The sequence below is a fragment of the Pocillopora damicornis genome, chromosome 2 (genome assembly GCF_964200805.1).
Source record: "Pocillopora damicornis chromosome 2, jaPocDami1.2, whole genome shotgun sequence".
Classification (NCBI taxonomy): Eukaryota; Metazoa; Cnidaria; class Anthozoa; order Scleractinia; family Pocilloporidae; genus Pocillopora; species Pocillopora damicornis.
Window position 1 is genome coordinate 30,795,205 of NC_142671.1, and position 16,034 is coordinate 30,811,238.

The 16,034-nt window shown below is 38.7% G+C and overlaps 2 protein-coding genes across 2 annotated transcripts in view; one reads left to right on the forward strand and one right to left on the reverse strand.

Moving 5' to 3' along the window:
- The window catches only part of LOC113686116 (mitochondrial proton/calcium exchanger protein), a 13,897-nt gene extending 8,953 nt beyond the window's left edge, over positions 1-4,944 (forward strand). The window contains exons 10-14 of the mRNA XM_089198367.1: positions 192-221; positions 885-1,025; positions 1,940-2,097; positions 2,723-2,864; positions 3,744-4,944. Coding sequence (XP_089054493.1) covers positions 192-221; positions 885-1,025; positions 1,940-2,097; positions 2,723-2,864; positions 3,744-3,887 — 615 coding nt within the window. The 3' untranslated portion in view covers positions 3,888-4,944. The remainder of the gene's footprint in view (positions 1-191; positions 222-884; positions 1,026-1,939; positions 2,098-2,722; positions 2,865-3,743) is intronic.
- Positions 4,945-5,821: 877 nt separating this feature from the next.
- On the reverse strand, positions 5,822-9,475 carry LOC113686118 (metabotropic glutamate receptor 2). Its single transcript, XM_027203719.2, has 2 exons — positions 9,384-9,475; positions 5,822-8,482 (listed from the first exon to the last, which is right to left on the reverse strand). The coding sequence occupies exons 1-2, from the start codon at positions 9,463-9,465 to the stop codon at positions 5,916-5,918; spliced, it is 2,649 nt and encodes an 882-aa protein (XP_027059520.2). The 5' UTR covers positions 9,466-9,475; the 3' UTR covers positions 5,822-5,915.
- Between the last annotated feature and the right edge of the window lie 6,559 nt (positions 9,476-16,034).

A 16,034-nucleotide genomic window follows, 5' to 3' on the forward strand; every position in this document is an offset into this window, starting at 1 on the left:
ATTCGGCCGAGATCAAATGTTCTGTTTCTGGACCAAACTAACAATTGACGGTTCATATTTATTGATCTTGACCGATACTGGTGATAAAATCCACCAATTTGGCTGGAGGTTACACCCTCAGAAAGTGCTTCATCACAGGTTTATTCACTTCTCAAAGTGTTTCTTCATTTTTATTCTTTTTTGTGCAATAGATCGAAAGTGTTGTTTCTGAGATGTTAGAGGTAAGTACAATTTTGTGTTTGCGAGATAATTGAGTAACCCATGTGGTTTTTACGAATAATACCATTAGCTTGTCTGCCTCTAGCTGGTGTTCTCAATGATAATAACGTAATCGAGATAATGGTAATAATATTGTCCACTAAAATACCGTTTGTGATGGTGATAGAGATAAAAATGTTAACAATAACAACAACAGTGATAATAAAATTAACCCTTTACTCCTCAACATCAATGTGCATATTCTCCATACTACTCCCTAGACATATCCTAGGGTTCTTACAAGAAGAATTTGTTCAACAATCAAGAGATTCTTTTGTTGGTGATCATTTCCTTTATTCTCATGACCTTAATGTGTGATTCAGGGGTGATGTTGTAAGGAGATGTTAGATGTTAGTCACTCTTAGGGGTTATAGGGTTAATGATTATAGTGATAGAGCAATTTTCAATTGAGCGTCGAAAGTGATCCGGGATTGCTTAGGTTCTGCTTTTACTTTACTTTGTGATTGATCTACAAAAGTCGTGCCACTTTCTTAACCAATCAAAACTAAACCGCATCATGAGCTGGTCGCACGCAAGTCTAAAAAACTGCGCATTAAAACAATCGTCGCTACCAGATAGGCAAAGGAAACTAAAATATTTAATTTATGAATTTGGTGAATCGACAGGACAAGGCGCCAGAAATCAAACCGATGCCTGAAGAGGATATTTCTCAAGACGATTGGCTGTCTATCAAAGCAAGTCTTGCTCGGGCCAATGAACGAGAGGAATTAGAGAAGATCAAGGAAGACAGAGAAGAATATCAAGAGGTACATTCTACACACTCAACTATCTTTTAGTCGACTTAGTTGTTTAAGAGGGTAGTATGGTATTCTTAACTGAGTTGATAACGTAAATTGGCCACCGTAAAGAGTTGCAAAGCTGATGTTTCGAGCGTTAGCCGTTCGTCATTCGCTCTGACGAATGGCTAAAGCTTGAAACGACAGCTTTGAAACTCTTTACGATGACCAATTGACGTTATAAACTCAGTCAATAATACTAAATTTCCTTGTTATACTCTCCCACCGACGCAGCATCATAGTTTCTCTAGAAACTTACGACCTTTATTTATGAATTGTTAAAGAAATTAGCTCATCTAGAGACTTGAACTTGGGACTGATTTAAGTCCGTAATTTTGTGCCAGAACAATTTTCTATCCGTTAAAAACATAGGCTGAATCATTGTTTTGCGCACTTTCTACCAAAACCAATTGTAACGTTGCTAAGAAACTAGAGTAGCCTCGCCGCAGGAATTCAGTGAACACGTGAGGTGATTGACTAGCCAGGTCGGCCCATCTTTTAAGTCGCCGTGCATCTGTTTAGTAAACGATCACAGAGGACGGAGGACGACAAATTGTGGTAAGAACAAAAATGTAACACACGAGGCACAGCCGAGTGTATAACTGATATGCTCTTACCATATTTTGACGCTATCTTTGATCTATCACTGTGCAAAAGCACGGCAACATGGAATCTATTTGTTTTAAATTATAAGGGAACAAAATGTTGACGTCACGTATGTGTCTGTTCTCTAGTACATTATAAGGGAAAACCATTCAAACTTCGTGTGCTATTCAGCTCAAAATAATAAAAGTGAACAGGTTGTGGGACACATCCCTAGTGTAATTCTTTTTTGAAGCATGAATTGAAATGTGTATTTTTTCCCGGTTTTGCCTGTTCCTTAGGAACTCCGTGAGCTGGAGACTGAAGACGAAAAGCGAGTACTTGAAGAATCACTTGGTTCATCACGGCTCGGTAGGAAGGTGGATGTGATGATTAAAAAGATTGAAGACCGTTTGAAGCAAGTTGAAGATGAAATAGAACAACCACTTGATGCTGATGGGTGAGTTTGCTGCAGACTAAAATTATTGTCCAAAGATATCTACCGACCTGTCCATCAGTCGATATAAATCAATATCAACTAACTCATCAATTGTCTGGTTTTATCAACTAAATTGTTCATGTAAAGAAAAAAGGAAGGGTATTGAAAATTGATTGCCAATGAGGGGGGGGGGGGGGGGGGATCGCTAGAATACTGCAAAGCCGTAGAGGGACATCAGGTAAATTTACTCTGACACAACAGAAATCCACTGACCGACCCCTCCCCCCGCGATAGATAATTTCAAGTCGTCCCTTACCTCCCTCTATCAACTCATCGACTAGTTTGGGGATTTCATTGCACTTGGATTGTGGAAAAGCTAATGGCTGGAAAAAGTATAAATATTGTTTCAATTGAGCGCCGAGATTCAACCGAAATTGCAACAAATCTGTATTGCTAAGCGCTGTCATCGAGTCTCCAGTTTCGAGTTTCTATGAGAACACTCGAAGAATTACTTATTAGTGCGTTGTGATATTTAACATTCTGTTCTGATTGGCTGCATGTTTGGCTTGGCTCTTGGTTTTAGCCACGCAGTTGAAAAACTCTTCCATTTACTGTGGCATGAATCTTTTTTCTTTTTTTTCTTCAGCGATGGGAAAATTAGTTTACAAGAGATGATCTCGGCTGTACAGAGATTGAAGGACGCTCCAAGTGAAGCTAAATGTCAGAGAATAGCCGAAATGCTCGACGAAGATCATGACGGCGCCCTTGACTTAGTGGACGTGGGCACGGTCAGTAAGAATTGTTGAAATGAGATGTCTACATGATTATAGACAACCAATTGGGAGGAGAAGGGACTGGCCAGAAGTGACGGTAACCTGCGTAATTTGCGTATTTGTGTGCGCGAAAGCAGGTAGCAGCGAAGCCGCGAGAGCCTTGGAACGGAAGATAGTTTTACTTTGCCGCTGACCGCTTAGCGCACACAAAACCGCAATGCGCGCGCGAAACCATCTGTCAGGAAAGATATAAGTGAAGGGTCATAGCATGTGGGTTATAATTTGAGGTTTCGTTCTGCGTGGGTTGTTTATTCATTCATTTATTTATTTATTTTTACACCATTGGAGTTATAACGATGACTGTTAAGGTGCTAGTCTTGAATAAAGTATTGATCAAAGAAAGAACCCATCTTGCCAACCTCTCTTTCGCTAGGTCGTTTGGCGCGAGATTATGCTCGGAAATTGGTTGCGATCAAAATCTGTTCTGGTTAGCAAAGATTTTTATGAGGCCAAGGCTCGAGGAAAACTGTGAGCTGCGGGTAGTGGATGAATAAATTGCAAGTGACAAAATGTGGAGACATATAACTAGCTTACCATAAAATGCGTTGGCTGGGCAGAGTTCTTTGGCCCGTTTTCATAAAGAGACAAGTTGGTCACGTCCTCTTCTAGACGTCTTGAATTTAATTTGATTCAAATCTTTTTTATGGTATCAGACAAAAAGTTTTTAACTTTGTAAAACTCACTCCTAGTTTTAGCTGTGGCCCATTCGGTATTGTGGTGGGTCTAGACCCTCTAAGCGAAAAGTTTCTCTGGTTTTTGATACTTTTCCTGTGCGTGAACTTTACTTTGATTTTTTATCCAAGTAACCGGCGTGCTGTCATGTTCTTTGTGCAGGTTGCTGAACTGTTGTCCCTGGAAGATGTGGATCTTACTCCGGATCAAATCAAAGATATTATCGTTTTACTTGAGAAAGAGAACAAGCTGCGCAAAGCAGAGGATGAGGAGCAGTCACAAAAAATCCCAGAGAGAGCTGATTAACAAAGTTCGCTCCTTTACTAACTCGATACTCTTACAATTTTTAGTTCTTCTAGTTGTTTTGATTTGTGGCATTTTTGAAAGCATAAACGTGAAGGGTCATACTCATTTGTACATTCAAGTATTCATTTTAAAGTTGTTCGCTTATTTGTATTAGTAATCTGACCTTGGTCATACGATGTAGAATCAGTAGCATGTTTGCCATTGTATTCAAGGTTCAAAGTATGAAATTGTAAAGGCAAACGCTCGACGAAATACAGGTATGTACCAAAACCAACATTGCAACCAGATGCTGAATGTATTGAATTTTTTTTATATGGAAAAAAAGGATCCAGTTAGGACATGGAGAAGCATTTTAATCGACCTAACTCGTATTATCGGAGGAATGACAGTCTGAAAGTGTTTATAGCTAAGATATTTGTTTGATTCCCGGTATAAAATAAACCCCAAGTCATAGACTGTCTATTATTTTCAACCATGAAGTCGTATTTTCTCGGCTGAAACAGCACACAGTCAAATGTAATTTTCTTAAGATTAGCAAAGAAAGGGTGGTTACGTAGGTGCTGGTGAGGATTTCCAGAACAGATTGGCGTTCGTTGTGTCTTGTGTTTCAATCTGAAGAGAGATCTCTACACTTGTGAGTCGCTTTTATAACCCTCTGACTCCCGGAAGTGGTTCACATGGAACTTCTTCCTTCAAATATCCATACGTAATCAATCGAAAAGGTAATAGGAATACTCAGACTTATCAGGTAGAAGTTGTTTCTCTTGATCTAACACCAAATTCTTGTAACTTATTTACAGAGAAATGTAAAAGAAACAAAGAGGGGAGAATTAACAATCAGATCATGGGAGTTAAAGGGTCAAGGTTAACTCTGATTTTGGAGAAATTTGTAATTTAAGATTATTTTGAGGTTTTACCAAATGACTGTATATCATCATGTATCCACTCTATCTCCGATTGAGAAAGTCGAGTGGCAAAAACATTTTAGCGTAATTAATGAAATAGCTATGAAAGAATACAATAAAAATGAGGAATTAAGGCCTGAAAATGCTGAGAATGCTTTTGTTGTTTTAATGTGATAAGAAACATGATGGAAAACTTAGTGCCCATGTGACGGTTTCCCGTTGTCAAACAATGAATTTGTTTAAGCCTTTGCTGATAGAGGTTTCAACACATTTTCCATAAGCGGCTGCCGATGGTGGAATGGGAGACACGAGAGCTTGCGAGCAGGCTGAATAGGCAGCGGTAATAGGTCTTATAGGCGGCTGTAGACCACTGGTAAGTGTTTTTTATTAAAACCCATGCTCGCCAGCCTCCTGTCTGAGATGATTATAACCATTGTGACATTTGCTCTTGGACGCTTTGCACCTATATTTCCTTGTTCAATAAGTGAGCACAAGTGAACTGTCACCGGGAACTCACGAAGCATTAAAAAATAACCAACAATGGACTGATATCACATCTAAGGGGAGTAGCAGTCTTCTTAACTGGTCCCTTCATGATAAATTATGCTGGATATGGGGGGCAAGTTTCTAAAGAAACTGTGATACTGCGTCGGCGGGAGAGTTAAACAAGGTAATTTAGTATTATCAAATGAGTCGATGACGTTAATTGGCCACCGTAAAGAGTTTCAAAGCTGACGTTTCGCGCGTTAACCCTTACTTTTCATTCATTTTGACGAAGGGCTTACGCTCGAAACGTCAGCTTTGAAACTCTTCACGCTGGTCAATTTATGTTATCAACTCAGCGTATAATACTAAATGATCTTGGATATAGTTCAGCAACTGCAGGCGGCGTCTGTCAGGTTTTTACGGGAATACGATGGTGGTAACTGCAGGCCATGCAACACTAAAAAATCGACTGGCACCTGACTCTTCTCGATGAAGCCAAAGTTCCAACCTCATTTCGACATGCGAGATTAACTAAGAGGCCTCTTGCAACGACATTTTATTGGTCAGACAATGAACAAACACGTTACAAAATTGCCGACATGGCATTTTTAGGTAAATTGGATTTGCTTGTTGCAGTTTATTTAACTGTGAGGAACCGAGATGAAACGTCGTTGTTTACCGCTGTACCCATCTCAAAAGAAATACTCCTTGGCAACTGAGCGCCCGCACACGGGTTACTGCTTAGCTTGCGGTTGGTTGTGTTACTCGTTGTAACTGTGGTGCTATATTCAGCAACACCAGGGTTTTTCCCATTTGTAAAGAAGAGTATAACAATTTTGGGAACCAAAAGTCCACACAGTGTTATGGATCCGATCGCAATGAGGGTACCAGATGTTAAATAAACTCTTACGTAAGGACTGGACGTATTAAGGTAACTTGGAAAGAAGACTATCCACACAGAACACGTTAAATACATGCTGATGCCAATGTACTTGGCTTCGTTGAAATTTCTGGGGAAATTTCTCGTTTTAAACGCAAATATAGTGCAGAGGAACATAAGAAGAGAGTTGTAGCAAATATTGACTACCAAGGTATATTCGTTCACTGCACAATGCAAGATGACAGTCCTCTCAGAGGGATACACCTCTTCGGCCTCGGGGACTTCTGAGAAGTGCCACAGAGTGGTTAGCAACAGCTGTACTGCTATCAGCCCCATGGAGATGAGGACCTGGGAACCTGGGCGGGTGAGTGAAGGCCGGGTTACTGAGCTTTTGGCGCTTTTGAAGATGCGGTAAATACGAATTGTTTTCATAAGCACGGGAGCATAGCACGTTGTGAAACATATACTTCCCAGAAAACGTCGCGCACTGCATATCGTGTCTGTCGGTTTGCCCAGGAAAGTGAGCGGTGTTATGTAACAGAGTATGATTCCCATGAACACGATGGCATTTAATTCCCTCCCAGCAGCTTTGATATAAGGGTGACTTCTGTGTTTGATGTACTGAACCGCTGTCCCAATTTCACAAAGCACTCCTATGACAACGAAGATGACAACGGATATCGCGGGCGCACTTGACCACTCTGGGTACAAAACTGGTATTTTTGTGCAAACGGACAAGCTGTTGATGGATGAGTAGCCAAGTGGGCATGATTTACAGGTTTCATTTTTGATAATTTCATTGGGTTTACAATCAATACAGTCCCAGCAGCACTTGGGAGCTCGACTTCTCGGTTTGCGAATTTGGGAATCATTGCAAGGCTTGCTACAAAAGGAACTCGGAGGATGAGATTTGTCTCTTCCCCAGTCTATAAGCGATTCGTTTAATTTCAATATTCCTTGGACTTGTTTCCTCGCTATAAGCCTTCCTTGCCAATTACCAACATTAGAGTACTTCCACTTACCATCAGTCCCTCTATGGAAGTTTTTAATGTCATAAACTCCGTCTATTTCTTGATTCTGATTGAAACGGACGGTAAAGTTTAATGCCGAGTCTGAGAAACTCACATTTCTTAAGAAATCAAGAAATTTCTCTCTTCGAAAGTTTCTGGTCATGTTTTGACACAGCCCTACCACCCCTGGACAGTAGACCTGTTGCAGATTATGCAAAGCATGCGCCATGGCGTAAACCGCATTGATAACCACTCGAACGGGCGCCATTTCCATGTCAGCAGGAAGCCTTTCTACGTTTCCACAACTTCTAGACATCTGTGGATTGTTTTCTCTCTCACCTGGAATGTTGCACTTCATAACTGCTTCCCAAAACTCTTCAATCCAGGGATTAAACTTGTTGTCACCCGGTGCTAAATTCTTGAAGTGTCTGTCGAATCGATGGACTTTTCCCTCGAGGTGATTGACAGTTAAAGAGCCATCAGCCTCCTCTTCCCTTCCTTCTGTTACGTCAACACGATTGCTCCAACCATTGCTCCCTACCCAAGTAAACTGTTTCGCCCCAGCCTCTTTAGCAGCGCGAAGCAAGTCAGCCGTGTCGGCCTGAGTGGTAAATAACACAACACTATTGACTGTATTGGAATTTTCCTTCCTTTTCCTGAGGAAGTTGTTAATCACCTTTTTAAAGTCATCATGGTCGGGTAGACTTGGAAGTTGCGTGGAATGCGCAACACAAATCCCTGCTGCTTCGGCAGCTTTTTGTAATTCAGCCATCCCTTTCTGCCCGTAATTTCCATAAGAGTTGACGGTGAATATGTAATCCCAGTTTTGTCTCTTTAGAACATCCACCAAGGCGTAAGCTTGAAAGGAGTCAGGCGGTACGGTGCGAAAAAAGTAACTGTAAATCTCTTTGTTGCTTAAATCCGCGCTGGTTGATCCATAACTGACCTGGGGGATGTTAAAGACACGCAGTAAATTTGCCACTGCAATGGAAACATCACTGACAAAAGGACCGATGACACCTGCCAAGGGTGGACCATGGTCAACGAGGGTATATTTTATGATGTCTTTAGCGCGATCGGCACCAATCGTCTGACTTCGGCAAGTGTCGTAGATCTTCGCCCCAAGACTAATGTTCGGGAGAAGGTTTGGATCGTTATTGATTTCCTCAATGGCAAACAGCATGGCAGTTAAGTATTGAAATCCTGGTTGAGGGTCGATGTCACCACACGCATTTTCCGTTTGTTTACTTCTGCGATGAATTGGGAAAAGTCCTCCAAGTATTATGTCACCTTTCAGCTCAATAGTCTTAGTCTCTGAAGGTGAAAAATAATTAGATTTGATTAAAACTGCGCTATGGTCAGTTGGTTCATTGTGGCTCATCGGGAGAGCATCGGAGCGCGAAATCCTAAGGTTTGAGGTTCGATTTTCAATAGGGACTCAGAATTTTTCCTTGTCCTACGCTCATGACAAAGCAAAAACACATCAGCCGAATTCACGCATCATTTTTCTTAATATATTGCCACAATTTTGCACGAATTCTAAGTCATTAGTAACGCATAAGTTCTGATTGGTTGATAAAAAAAAATGTTAGTTTATACGCGATTACATCACCCATCACTTTCTCTAAAAGTTCTCTCTATTTTCAAAATGAATCCATGATACAATTTTTAAACGGCTAATCCCTAGAACTAGTCCCTAACAGAACTCTTTTCTCCGTAACTGCTCTGATGAAGAACTAATAAAAGTCGCACGGAATGTCAACGTGAAAAACCTTTGCCACATAAGATCGGTCATTTCTAGGCCCCACTAAGATTTCCGAAAACAAGGGTGATAAACTCGATGGGGCTACCTCGGGATAATTGGTTCAGTCTTTTACTTGATCTTCTCCAAGGTATTACTAACATATTTTTGCCAACAGATACTCGTCAGTTACAACCAAGCATTTATATTAAGTACTGAATACGAGTTTTATCTGGACAATTGGAATACGTATTCTGGTTATTTTAAGGAAAACGGTGGACGGGAACACAAAGAGCTTCTAGCAACTGAGTTAAGGATCCACATAAATGCCTTTATTTATAGACTCTGAGCTTGATCTCCTCAGTATTAAACCATTTCTTACAAATTGATTATTAGAGCCAATATGCGTCCCTGTATTGTCTTGAAGTTAGTCTACAATCAAACAACTTACACTAAGACGGACCATTGATTTACCTTGTTCGACTGAAATTACTGACCAGTCGCACTGTATCGCAAGTCCTGAAAAATAGAGGAAGAGCCTGGTAACCAGTTGCATGGTTCAAAACTGAAAATAAAAAAAAGGCTTTCAAAAGGATTATAACTTGGATATCTCCAATGACGCACGCTGAAAAAGGCTTACTACTTGACCTACCTCCAAAAAGACTCACTTTTTGGTTAGTAGAGGATAAAATTAAATAATGGTGCTTGAACCAAGTGGAGTCCAATTCGGTCTGTAATCATACGAGTGATTGACAAAATCGGACTGTCGCGAAGCGAGATCCCGATTTGTTAATTACGAGTATGATTATGGACAGAATTGAACGACAATAAGTCCTGTTATCAGTGAATTAAAACTAAATTTGCGAAAGAAACTAGATATCTGTCATACGTCTTCATAAAAAAAACTACTGTCAACTCAGCAAAACGCGAGGCAACAGCTCCAATTGGGCTAGTGATAGCCAATAACGTTCGTGAATTTTTTTATAATTTTGCTTACATGCGAATTAGTGATCTTCCTTCGATACAAACTGAGATTTCTATTTGATGATCGTGGCTGTTCTGAATCTCCTTAAAATTTGCTGAGTTTTAAGAACAGTGGTGTATATTTGCTTTACCCCTAACAAGAAGTCAATGCATAGTCAGGTACATCATAGAAATGTTCAAAAAATATTATACCTCTCCGATTTTAGAATGCGTCTGAAATCAACCTGATGTTAAAAGGGGAAAAAATCTTCCTTCAAAAGTAACTAAAACAAAGATAAGCAAAAAGAAAATAAACACGCGCAAACGTGTTGTGTTAATGAACGTTTCCTTGTATGTGCCTTTTTCAGTTTCAAGAGTCTTTCTCAGGATGTAAGGATATTTCGATAAAACAACAGCTTCACAATTATGTTTATACATAAAGATTTGCAATATACCATCTAAACATGTCTCCAATTTCCTATCAATCATTGTTTAATCAGCCTGAGAAACTCTACTGTTACTTTGTTTAAACAGCTGAATATTGTGCGTATGTATTTCATAATTATTTTTCATGACTCTCGCCTAATTATACTTTCTTGTCAATAATCTTTGAAGTCTATTCACTTTCAAAAATCATCAGATTAGTCATGGAAGACCAGGGACCGTACTTTCGGTTACGAGGTAAAAAATGTTTTAGAGGAAAATAAATATTCTAAGTGTCACAATAATTTTTCTGGTGATACTTTTATCTGACCCAATAAATTTTGTTTTCGAGGGAATAAAATACGACCGTTTTAAGGCTTTTTTTCGGTGTTTATAAGCGCTAAATGACTTCTGACATCTACAAACAAAGTTATTCATTCGTTTTCATCAATTAAAAGCTCTGATTTTCGTTTGGTGCATGAATAAAGTGAGGCAGAGTTCCATGAAATTGCACTAAGGTTAGCGCATTTGGAAGTTTTGTACATGTAATCAGATTTGAAATTTATTATAGACCTTAGAATGAGCTCTAACAGCTATTTTGTTAGGCTTAGAGTTAACTGTTGCTCGTTCAGTTTGAAAAAATATATTGAAAGTTTTAATCTCCGGTTAAACCATATTCCATTACTAAACAGCATTTAAATTTTTTTTCTCGTAACAGTGCTAATCAGCGAGTCTTTGGACTTGTAAAAAGATAACTGGTTGCACTTTCTCGACCCGCCCGATATCAAGGTGATATCACTGATGTTTCAGTAGACAAGCAGTGAAAACACTGCATACGCAGCTCATATCTACCTCGTTCCCGTCGAGTGAAATTAAAACAGGTCCTTTAGATATGACTGAAACTTACGAGAACCATCAAAAACTCGAAATACGAGAGATAGTGCTGAAATTTGAGCTAGGTCTTTGAATAATAAAAGACGTTTCAGCTATTTTTGAATGAAGGCAGGATATCACAGACGACACCATGTCATTCTCTGGCGGACTTCGCTAATTATTCACGTAGTGTACTTTGTTAAAAGTTATCTTCACATTCTAAAAAACCCCCGAGAAATTATTCATTAAACCAAAATAAGCTTATAGGAGATTTTTTCTAGAACGAGATATCGAGCGATATTTTCCACACCAAGAAATAGATACTTATTAGACCTATCAACCTACCTCAGTTCTGGTGTAATAATCTGAAAATTCCTTTCGTTACTCGAGGTTGTTTGTAAGATTTTGGCCTTCAGTTTGCAAAAGCGTTTCAGTTTCCCAACAACTTTAGTTCATAAATTTGTATACTTTCTTCCAGAAAAAGACACTGAACTCGACTGATTTCACACACACCGCCTTGATTTGAATTTGAAACTTGACATCGGCTCGTTTAAATGATATTTCGCGACGTTTGATCAGTGCAGCTGGCTATTTGATCTATAGAATTTTGATTTCAACTTTAATTATCCCGATCGGAAAAATAATATTTTCTAATGAATTGCTCACCTTAAAGCTGAAATTGTCAGTACATGCCACCATTTTCGATGAATGTCAGGGGAAAATAATTACTAAACAAAGAACTACTGGCGAATTACATACGGCGACGCCGAGCGAAATGGTTGAAGATAATAAAGTGGTAAGTTAAGATTAGAGAACATGTAACCTTAGCTAGATTGAAAACACATCGTTTTAAAATTCTAAATGTTTTTCTACACCGTGATAACGCGGCTCTTCGCATGCGGAATGAAACAAAATCACTCTTTACTAAATTACTCTTAGCTAAAGATCATCAGAATTACTGAAAACTCTTGTCGATTTTTCGTATCAGTATCAAGTAATGTAGAACAATCTAGCTGAGTGTTTCTTCAGAATGCCTAATGGATGCTAGCGAGCCGAGTAAAACTGTCAAAAATGAGGAATTTGCTGAATCGTATCACATGAGTTGTGGAAATATTATGAAATAATTAACATAGTACGAGCCTGATTGGTCAAAAACCCTATCATTTATTGCACAGGTCAACCCATAGTTATTTCATCGGAAAGTTTGTAAATTACTCGCCTCCGGCTCGGGATTAACATACTTTTTTCGTGTTCTCCTAACACCCTGCGCGGATTATTACGCCAGTAAACCGATAGAAAGTGTAGCCTATTGCTTAAATTATTGACTAACGGACTAAGCTAATCTGGAACAGCTCAGGGTTAGGAAGGTCTTTTCTTGCAGTGTAATTAATCCGTGAATGAGAGTAGGTGAATTATCTCCATCTCCACGCTCTGCTGGAAAACTGAGTGTGATTACGTGGAGTGAGAGAATCTTCTAAGAGGTTACTGATAAAGCACTTATGAAATCAGCGCGAAAAAATCCCCTCCAAGCTGAGAAGGCTTCCATGTTGTTACATAATTTGCTCAACCTTTGGAAAGTGAAAATATAAAACTGGACTAGACTATGAAAAGACAGGAGAATGTTATGAGAGACTACGTACAGAATGTATGTTGCGATAGACGCAATGAAATAAAAAATGGCTGGACTTTTAAATTTAAAAAAAAAAAAAACCAACACAACAATCCGCGGCCTATATAAGACGCGAATTCGAACTCACCGTATAAACGATACATTACTGATTTTACAAGCTTTGCGTGACATATGTAATAAGCTACGGCTTATGCGTAAGAAGAGAATTTTAAGCACTATGCCTTATGGTGTTTTATACTTTTGTTCTTTAGAAACAAAACAAGAATAGAAAAGTTGGTTAGAATGATTTAGGCTAACAGTCACTGTGTTTCAGTCGCAAAATCGAGAAAAATTCAAGAGTATGGTATCAATAATTAGGTAAAATTGAGGATATTGCATTGTCTGTTGCTATTGAAATTAGTTCCCCTGTTTCTCGGATTTGGAGGAAAAGCTTTCTAGCGGTGTAGTTCTCGCCATTTTCAAAAATGTGTCCGGTATCAAAACCAAACTAACTCACCCAAAGGTAATGAATATACTCTGCGGAGCAATTGAACTTAAGTAAATGCATCATTAAAAAATTGCCATCTCTTTTAAACCGTTGACTTTTGAAATATTCCGCCTCTTGTTAAAATTAATATTTAAAACTCTTTCAGCTTCACATCTCGAATCAAAACAATACAGCCAAAAATCCAGTATGCCCTTACCTTTTCAATTTGAGAGCCGGCTTGTTTCGTTTCGTTCCCTTGAGCAATATTTTCAAAAGATTCAGAGGAGAGAAATTGCGAACGCACTTATAGATCTGCTTTGTCGCACCATCACGACATGTCAGATGATTTTTCCTCAACAATATTTCTGTTGTGCTCGTCGTAAAAGCTTTTAATTTATCTCATTTCAGGTGTGCACAGCAAGACGTCTTTGGAAACCGAAAAGGTAGAAAGCACTCCACGACATGTAAGCATATGAAAATCAATTTTCAAGTTTCCATTTACGGACTAATGCATTTTGCAGTGAAACGCTTCGTAGTTACTACCAACGTGCAAACAATAAAAACACTCTTTCTTGGGCGAAGTATGTTAGGTCAATTTCTAACACTCTTTAACAGTTGACACTTCCTTTACCTCTACTCGGGGTCTAGCTCGGTTCCCTAGGACAGTGTTAGTCACCAGCTTATAAAGACGACGGTTATCAGGCCGTCAATCCTTGACGATCGTCATTATTTCTCACTAGCGAATCATGTTAAGTTACGTGAAACAGATCCCGCATACCAAGTATGTACCCTCGGGATGTTGACCCTTTTAAAACGACTTTCTACCAAAAATTTCATATTCTTGAGGTTAAGATGGAGCGAAACAGAAACGAGATTGGAAATATAAAAATTATAGACCATTGACGAAATTAGAATTACTTTCAAAAAGATGTCTAAAGAGCGAAATAACCTCTGTAGACTGTTACATAATAACAGAATAAACAGAGAATTCGAAGAAGAAATGGTATATTCAAGGTACCGCCCCCAAAAGAGCTACCTGCTGTTCATTTGAGTTAACTGATAACAAACTAAGTGCGGAGGATGAAAAATACAAGTAGTTTACAACTTTGGTCGCCTTCAAAAGAGGGATGTTGAAAGTGTTAAATTAAAAATTTAGAATAAATTACTCTAATTACAAAGTAAGACCGCAAAAGAAATAGGAAATGATCATCTAGCTTATAATATATTTGTACTGAGTGGTTTGTGTTCATATACTATTTAAATTAATTTTCCAACACTTGAATAAGTTAAAAATACATATACGGAAAATTCTTGCTTGATGATAATTCTGTCTTTTAACCAGTACTTCCAATTGGTTTAACAACCTAAAAGTAAGGTCCTTAATACTCGGCGGGAAATTTTTTAAAATCTTTATTTTGAATTGGCTTTTTCAAGCACAGCAAGAACTTTTGATATTGCGATTAATTCTTTTGAATACATTTCTCTTTGACAGCTTGTTTTGGCAGAAATGTTTTGTAAAAGAGAAATTGAAAATGCGCGTTACTTTTATTTATTGCATATTCGTTTATGCAGCAAAGAGCTTCCCTACAGGTTTGGGAAGAACTTTTGAGGTTGAATTAGTTTCTGCTCCTTGCACGCATGCGTCAACCTTTACGCCTAACATCAGTGTTCATGTGGAGTTTATATGAAATAATTCATATTTGTACTGCGGTTGTAGATGAAAGTGGAAATGTGATCATCGCAGTAAATTTTCCAATTTAAGCAACACTGCGATGATCACATTTCCACTTTCATCTACAACCGCAGTACAAATATGAATTATTTCATATAAACTCCACATCATTTCACTGCACGGGAAGATATGAACTCAATAAATTGACCTCGCTCCCAATGTGTGGCTTCATAGCTCAGTTGGTAGAGCATCGCACCGGTATCGCGGAGGTCACGGGTTCGAATCCCGTTGAAGCCCTGATTTTTTTCAGGCTTCTTCTTTCCAATTGCTTAAATTGGAAAATTTACTGCGATGATCACATTTCCACTTTCATCTACAACCGCAGTACAAATATGAATTATTTCATATAAACTCCACATCATTTCACTGCACGGGAAGATATGAACTCAATAAATTGACCTCGCTCCCAATGTGTGGCTTCATAGCTCAGTTGGTAGAGCATCGCACCGGTATCGCGGAGGTCACGGGTTCGAATCCCGTTGAAGCCCTGATTTTTTTCAGGCTTCTTCTTTCCAATTGCTTAAATTGGAAAATTTATTGCGATGATCACATTTCCACTTTCATCAGTGTTCATATTCTCCATACTGTTCTCTGTAAATTTATTGAGGTGCTGACAAGGAGAATTTATTGGTGATTATTTCCTTTATTCTCATGACATTGATGTGTCATTCAGTGGTGAGAAATTAGATGCTAGTCACTCCAATTAAGGGGTGAACCCTTTTATTCCCATGGGTGACCAAGAAAGGAGACTAATACCATATCGAGCGGACAGGCGATGAGAAGAACAATATCAATCAAAATATCACATAGGGAATTATTTGTTGATCCAATACCAAATTCTCCAAATACGTATCATAAGAATTGTATGGCAAACAATAAGGAGAACTATTAGCAAGATCTTGGGAGTGAAAAGATTCGAGCATTGAAAAAGATGGAAGAATAATTCTGAAACCCCAAATAAAATTAAATGTTCATGGCTCCATCCTAATCTTTTGGTTTAACTGTAAAATATTGCTAGTTTTCACCTGCCAAATAAAG